Source organism: Pseudochaenichthys georgianus, chromosome 24 (genome assembly GCF_902827115.2).
Source record: "Pseudochaenichthys georgianus chromosome 24, fPseGeo1.2, whole genome shotgun sequence".
In the NCBI taxonomy this organism is placed as follows: Eukaryota; Metazoa; Chordata; class Actinopteri; order Perciformes; family Channichthyidae; genus Pseudochaenichthys; species Pseudochaenichthys georgianus.
In genome coordinates, this window is record NC_047526.1 from 6075031 (window position 1) to 6082863 (window position 7833).

A 7833-nucleotide genomic window follows, 5' to 3' on the forward strand; every position below is an offset into this window, starting at 1 on the left:
CTGGGTATTTTGATGAATTACATATTTGTTGATATAACTACAATATATTGGAGATTTTTGGGGTCTATAAAGCAAAACAAACATTCTGCGTGTCAACAAAGTTCTTATCCTATTTATTATTTAAGGTTCACTAAAGCACAACTCCACATTCCATGTTCTTGAATCGGATAATGTCATTTGATACATCTCCTGCTATTTCCAGCAGCACTGATTTATGAAGAGCTTGAAATGAAAACAAAGGACAGTTGGTGCCGGAGATGCACCATGTGAAACTGGCTGTGATTCAAACCTTATGTTGAACACCTTTGAAGCACACTTCCAAAAAGCTCTCCGCTCACAGTCCTTCAACACGCTGCGACTCCTTCAGTTGGATTATCACCTCTGAGCCACTGCTTCTTCTTTTCCTCCCCCTCACCTTTGAGATCATCAGGTGGAACATCTCGATGATGTTGAGGATCACCGAGAGGACGGCCATCGCCAACATGAAGACGATGAAGATGGTTTTCTCTGTGGGACGACTTATGAAGCAGTTCACCTGTGATGGGCAGGGGTATTCAGAGCATGTGATCTTCAGAGGCATTAGTATGAAGCCGTAGAGGTAGTACTGGCCTACAATGAAGGCCACTTCCAGCAGGATCTTGAACAGCACCTGCATCAAGTAGCTGACCAGCAGGACGCCCTTCAGCTGCACCCGGCCAAATTCGTCTGAATACTTTGGGGCTTTATTCTTCCCGATTCGACCTAGTTTCTGCTCGATGCGCCTCCTCAGCTTGTTTTCTCTGCGAATCACCAGCAGGACATGGCCCAGGTACATGACGGTTGGAGTGGAGACCATGAGGATCTGGAGAACCCAGAGGCGCGTGTGAGACAGGGGGAAGTATCGATCGTAGCAGGCGTTCTTGCAGCCAACGCTCCCGGTGTTACAGTCCATGTTGGATTGTTCGTCGCCCCATATTTTATCTACGTCAGCAGCCAGGATGAAGATCCTGAAGAGGAAGAGAACACTCAGCCAGACCTTTCCCCCTACAGTGGAGTGGGACTGCACCTTGTCCAACAGCTCCGACAGGAAGGACCACTCCCCCATGATGACGGCCTACGAGAAAAGACAAAGACAGCAATGGTGATGAGAGACAGAAGATTTCAAGTCGTACGATGTGCAGAACATTTTACACATAGCACATTTAAAGCTAAAAGTGAGATAAGTCATGGCAGAATACTTAGCACCACCTTTTAAACTGTGCTGAAAGGGGTGATAATTGTAGTTCAATGAGCCCATTTTATCTTAAACAGTTTTATTTATATAAATCAGTGTTTCCCCTACCATTGTCTTGAAACGACTACCCCCCCTGAAATTCAAGTGTTTTGTTTTGTTATATATATATATATATATATATATATATATATATATAAAGCGCCAAATCACAACTGAAGTAATCTATCGATGGTCACTTTTCACATTGACCGGGTGCTATTTTATTAATTAAACCAAAAGTTTAAGTTATTTATCTAACTGATGTGCTCGTTTCTACGGAGCCCCTAAATGGACATGAAAAAAAAGACGGGATAACGGGTTATCTCTTTTTCTCTCTTTTGTTTTTCATGTCCCTTTTAGGGGCTCCGTACGTTTCAGTGTCCACTGCGTTGCTTTTTGCATTCAAATAATAAAATAAATACAAATAATACAAATATTGAAAGGATGAAGAAACATCTTCACCAGCAAACCTGTGCAGAGTTCACTAAAAGCGCTGCATTAACGCAACAGCGCAAATACAAAAAGCTCAAAACACAACGGAAACAGGGACACTAAAAAAGTATGCACACAGCTGAGAGCAATGCACTTGTTGAAGTCACTCTCACTGGAAACGGACCCTAATGTACGTTTTATTGGGGATTTATAACAATGTGTTCGCATGATTCCATATTTATTTGCAGCCTTTTATTTTTGCAGCGTTTTGGTAATGCAGCGACACCCTCTGTCCTTAGACCCTCACATCGTACAAGGAAACCTGTACGGCACCTGTTGGCCACCGTATGTCCACACTCCAGACTACACAGTGAAAGTATGTGTAGCGACTTCAGGAACAAACAAAGGTAGCTGAGAGGCTGAGGCCGGGCCTGGTTGCCTTTATCTAATGAAAAATCCCCAAAATGCATTGTACAAAATCTTCACTTAATTTGAATTTATTAAACGTTCTCAAACAGATAATCCGAATAATCCCCCAATCAAACAGTTGCGACCCTCTCAGCCTCTTGTCCACACACACCTGACACAGGTGAACACCTGACTATATTTACTGAGTGCCGTCCCTAACCATGTGACCCAACCTATAATTGATCACAACATTTTAAGTAATAATATGACAAACAAAGAAAAATGGTTAAATAAAAACAATCAATAACCTCATGCAATTTCATTATGAGGAGGTGAGAAACTTAACAAACAATTAGAAAATCAAAGCAAGGCTTCTGAACATGTATCCGTCATTGAGAATACATAATAGTAATTTATCTATATATATATATATATATATATATACACTTTTATATATATATATATATATATATAAATTCCTCTTAATGATATGTAGCTGTTTCGTTTCAGGATAGCAACATACAAATATAATTAGAGAAGTCCAGCCCGTCAAGTAGATAGGTTAGAGATTACAAAAAACGGGAAAATACCCAATCTGTGTGTTACTATGGAGATTAACTCATATTATAAACCCAAAATCATCAGTGCATATGTTCACAAATGTATTTCTCATAATCCATAATGAAAGATGAAAAATGCTAACGCATTACTGCACAGAAACTCACTCATAACACCCTTATTACTTATCGTAGCTGCACGTTCAACCCATTGATTAGCATCGTGAGAAGACACAGAATGATAAGAACTCGAGAAGATATTAACAAGAACAGACATCAAAACATGTGGCGCTAGGTAGCTAAAAACGACAAAATGGCTCACCTTTGTCGTTGTCTGGTGGAGATTTTTGCTAAACCTCTTTAAAAAGGTAAAATGTCACTTGTTTTGCATCAATCTTGATACAGGGTACTTATTATATGTTGTACTTTGGATTCCTTAAGCTTTTAGTCTACCTTACCATCATCCAAGGGTAATTTTCACTATAAGTAAAAAAGACATTTTTGGACGGACACTATAATTTACAGTTTTTTACTATGTTCAATCTGAATTTTCTTTAAAATAAAAAACATCTATATTGATTCTGACTTTTCTACATCTCACAGGTTTATCATTACTTTGAGAAAAAAAATTATTCATTTTCCCCTTTTAGAAGTGTAGTTATGGTCATTTGTTCTGGAAATGTGATTTTCGAGTCTGAGACCTGAAAAACAGGCTCAGTGCTTCACAGGTTAATAACATATTTTCCTTTGTGTTGATAACATTTAAAGGCAACATTTTTGCATTCCTAGACCGCTCATTAATCAAAATTAAATTCATGAAAGCAGTGAAATGTTGTCAAATAATTCAATAATCCATTGTGGTTTTCCCATTTTAGCTGTTTTTAAAATGATATGTTTAAACAATACTAAAGCTTAAGACAAAAATAACTGTTCCTACCTCAGTAATGTTCAGTCAGTCGCTGACTAGCAATCTCTCACTTCCTTCTTATTATTGAGACTCACATTGCGAAATCATCAGATCTTCATGGGTCACAGTAACCCGCCCACACTCCAAGATGCAGAAAACGGGTTCAAAGTAGTATTCTGGCATTAATTCAGATTAGCTAAGGCCTGTGTCAGCAATAAACATGACAGTCATGATGATCTCGCTACAGTCATATGCCTATCTCCTTAGGAGCTGTGGGGAAATTGGTCCGTGCGCAAAGCATTGTGGGGATTTTAAGACCGCGGAGTCTACACATGTGCAGCCTCGACATTTCTCCAAACGAAGTACGCCGGGCTCGGTAGAATTCCAAGTATGCTGGACATTGGAACAGTCCTTCGGCGGCACTCGATGACGTAGTATGCTTGAAATAGTGGCTCTGGAGCAGCTTTACTCGACATTGAGAAACACCCAGTATGTAATCACTGCTTGGGGCCCCGGACCAGAAGGGAGCCCCCAAAGAAGGTTGATTCAATTGGTCCACAGCAACAACAACATTAAACCCCCTTTAATTTACTGCAATGACATGTCGGGAACCCCCCTAAGGGGGCCCCATGCATAGCCGATGTCAAAAGCTGCTTCAACATTTCGGGGGGGGGCGCTTATGCTGGATAGGTTGGGGGGCATGTCTCTTCTGCCTGGGGCCCCCAGAGTGTCTTGCAGCGCCACTGTTATCATACATCTGGCTACGTACACAGTTACAGTTAGGCCTTTGTTATCATGTGCTACTCTGATATTAGAAGAGTACATTCAGTATTTTCCCAACAGAAGCATTTTCTATTTGCAGCGTGTTGGTTATACAGTGCTTATAGTAAACACTGTGCATGTTTCGTCAAGTTGGTGAAGATTTTTCTTAACACATTTGTGATTTTATTTCTGCAGAGCATTTTTCCTAATGGAAGTGTTTTGGGCCGTAGTAACGTGTTTGCACCTGTCGGCCACCGTACTTTTGGAATTAATGTCGTGATTCCTATCACCATTTAAATATACATAAATCTGAATCAATATGCATCCTATGTGATTCTTAAAACAGTAGGTCAGTCTTGAAAGAAGTTCTAAGTATCAGGCAGGTGATCTAAGTACATGGAGCACAGCCTTTTAAGTTCATATGTTATACTTATATCCTAACCGAGAGATGCTGTATTCACTCCACAAAACAATTGAAACGATCAAACATGCTTCCTCAGAAATGGAATTCTAGTAATTCACCATAATATTTGACATTAGCAGTGTATGAAATTAGGACGTGCTTACAGTCTGGTTCACGGTGTGTGAGTCCTAATGGGAGTTTAGGTAAACTATGACTTGCATTGGGAGTTGATGACGGAAAAATGTTGTGTGTTTCCTGACACTTTCAAATAGTCAGAGCCACTGATATATTTGACTTTTGTTCTCATTTCTGCTTTTTCTGCTGAAGTATGTTCTCTTGTGTTTCAGTGTTGGTGTATAGCAGTGACCACCAACTGGCGGCCCGCGGGCCACATCCGGCCCGCCAGACATTCTCATCCGGCCCGCACGACGGGGGTGACTGTGGCGTTGGCGGAGTGGTTACGGCCCGTCTACACTACAGCGTCGAAAGCTCCATTCAGTTTCAATGGGGTGCCCATTCAGTTTCAATGGGGTGACGTCACGTAGCCGCGCTTTTTCGCCGAACTGAATTGTGGGTAGCAGAGCGGTCCGTCTCAGGCGACAGAAGTTGAACAATGTTCAACTTCTGTCGCCTGAGACGCCGGAGTAGCCAGCGCCAGCCAATCAAATCCCGTTTCTGAAAATCTGACAGCTCAAGCGCTAGCCAATCAAACCGCGTCTAAGCTGGGAGAGATATCCCGCCGTTCATTTCTATATTTCAAAAAAAGATGGAGGAGAAATTGATTATCGCCGTAGCGAATCACCCGGTTTTATATGACCAGACCCTCTTCACATACCGGGATACAAACCGGAGGAACCAGTCATGGAGGGAGGTGGCAGAGACAGTGGGTGAAACTGGTAGGTTTTCGCCTGTTTGGGGATTTTATATCCAGTTTACGTAGTGTTAACATAGCTAGCAAGCATAGCCACTATATTTGGCATAAAATAGCACCATAGACATTAATCACATAAATGTTCATCATCCGCTGACACTTTACCTCTGCCACCTCATAGACTATATTGCATTACATTAATGCACACAATGTCATACTCTGCTTTCACATTTCTTAGTTATATATATATATATATATATATGCAAAAATGCATTCTATTTCCATGTAAATTACTGCTTTATTTAATTTTTATCTTTTTGCACTTTAACTGTATTTTATTATGGTGTAAAACATTTTGTGTTTTATATTAGATTTCTTGTTTTTTATATATGCACCATGACATCAAGTCAAATTCCTAGTATGTGCAAAGCTACCTGGCAATTTACCTTTTTCTGATAAAGTGTGACATATAAAACCTTTTATGCAATTGACAGTGATAAAGGGATTTGTTTTTCATTAATAGAGGAATCATTTTCTTAAATTCAAGAAATTAACTGTATTCTTTCATTTCATTTTATTAGAGGAAGTGTGCAAAAAGAAGTGGAAGTCCCTCAGGGATAAATACAGGAAGGAGCGGCTATTGGAGAAGGAAGGGAAAAGGAGCGGGGAAGGGTCTTCCGGGGGATCTAAGCCCTGGCGTCTCGCGGCAATCATGAGCTTTTTAAAGCCATTCATGCTTGACCGCGAGACGTCCAGCAATTTCCCCCGGCAAGCCCTGCCTCCATCCATAGAAGAGGAAGAGGAAGACAGCCTGGAAGAGAGCCTGGATGACAGCATGGAAAGTCAGCCAGGTGCCAGTCAGCCTGCTAGTCAGCCTGCTAGTCAGCCTGCCAGTCAGCCTGCCAGTCAGCCTGCCAGTCAGCCTGCCAGTCAGCCTGCCAGTCAGCCTGCCAGTCAGCCAGCCAGCCGGCCAGTCAGCCTGCCAGTCAGCCTGCCAGTCAGCCTGCCAGTCAGCCTGCTAGTCAGCCAGTCAGCCAGCCAGCCGGCCAGTCAGCCAGCCAGCCAGCACAGGCGAGAGTCCGGGGGAAAAAGAGAAGGGGAAGGGAGATGTCTCCCTTTGAGGAGAATCTGCTTTCTACTGTAGGTCCAATGCTGGAAATGCCACCACCACCAGTGGTGGAGGAGGAGGACGACCTGCTCTTCTTCCGGAGTCTCTTGCCCACCATGAGGCTGATGAGCAGGATAAATAGGCTGAGGCTCAGACTGACCATTCAAAAGGCGGTCCTGGAGGCAGCGGTCCTGGATAATTAATGAATTACATACTGATACTGATCCACATGACATGTTTTTACACTCATCACACACTTCACTCACAACATTACATAAATAAAAGTTATTTAAAGTATGTTATGGCTATACTGTGTCTTGACTTGTTCATGTGGTTTGTCAGTTGCAACATACCAGAAGCTTCATGTATGTCGATATATAATGTGCTTTCTTCTGTAATTCTTCAGCTGAAAACCTGTTGTAATTTTTATCACTAAAAACAGGACTGAAGGAAAAAGGTTGTTAGTCATATAATAATATCAATTCAGGAAACATGTTTATTAGGAATGGTTGATTTTAAAATGGCTCATTTGGAATATTTGCTCTTTAAAGAAAATGGGTAGCTCTTAAAAGAGCTTTTGGTTTGGAGGAGCCATGGTGACCCTACACCACGTTCTGCTGCCATGGCACTGCACCCTCCTCATTCAGATAGGAGCAGAAGGTGTCCCGCAGTTGGATGGATCTGTGTGTGGCGTTGTTGGAGCCCATCCTCGGTGCATCGCGCAGGGTTGGAGTAGCTTCACCCGTGGACTCTGCGATAGGTGTGCGTGATGGTCTTCCTATCGTCTTCCTGCGGAGGAAGTTGTGCAACACACAGGTGGCCTTCACACACAACTCTGCTACCTCCGGGCTGGTGGTGATGACACGCCGGAACATTCTCCACTGGGATGAGAGGATGCCAAACGCACATTCAACCACCAACCTGGCCTGGCTGAGGCGGTAGTTGAACAGCCTCCTTTCACGGGTGAGCTGACGTCCAGGGAACGGACGCAGCAGGTTGTCCAGCAGCGCAAAAGCCTCATCCCCAGCAAACACGCAGCTACCACCTGACACAGTCCTCCTGGGTTGACGGTGTCAGGTGGTAGCTGCAGACTGCCACCTCGGAGGCTCTCTCCAAAAGCAGAATTCCGCAGG

At 42.7% G+C, this 7833-nt stretch overlaps 1 protein-coding gene across 2 annotated transcripts; it reads right to left on the bottom strand.

Annotated features, from left to right (window-relative positions):
- Positions 1–92: 92 nt before the first annotated feature.
- On the bottom strand, positions 93–4025 carry LOC117440328 (gap junction Cx32.2 protein-like). 2 transcript variants are annotated; one of them, XM_034076644.2, is made up of 2 exons: positions 3587–4025; positions 93–1093 (listed from the first exon to the last, which is right to left on the bottom strand). In XM_034076644.2, exon 2 carries the CDS (start codon positions 1082–1084, stop codon positions 335–337), a length of 750 nt encoding a protein of 249 aa, XP_033932535.1. In that variant the 5' UTR covers positions 1085–1093; positions 3587–4025; the 3' UTR covers positions 93–334. The 2 variants fall into 2 exon arrangements, with proteins under 2 accessions (XP_033932535.1, XP_033932536.1); XM_034076645.2 differs by lacking the exon at positions 3587–4025 and adding an exon at positions 2972–3109.
- Between the last annotated feature and the right edge of the window lie 3808 nt (positions 4026–7833).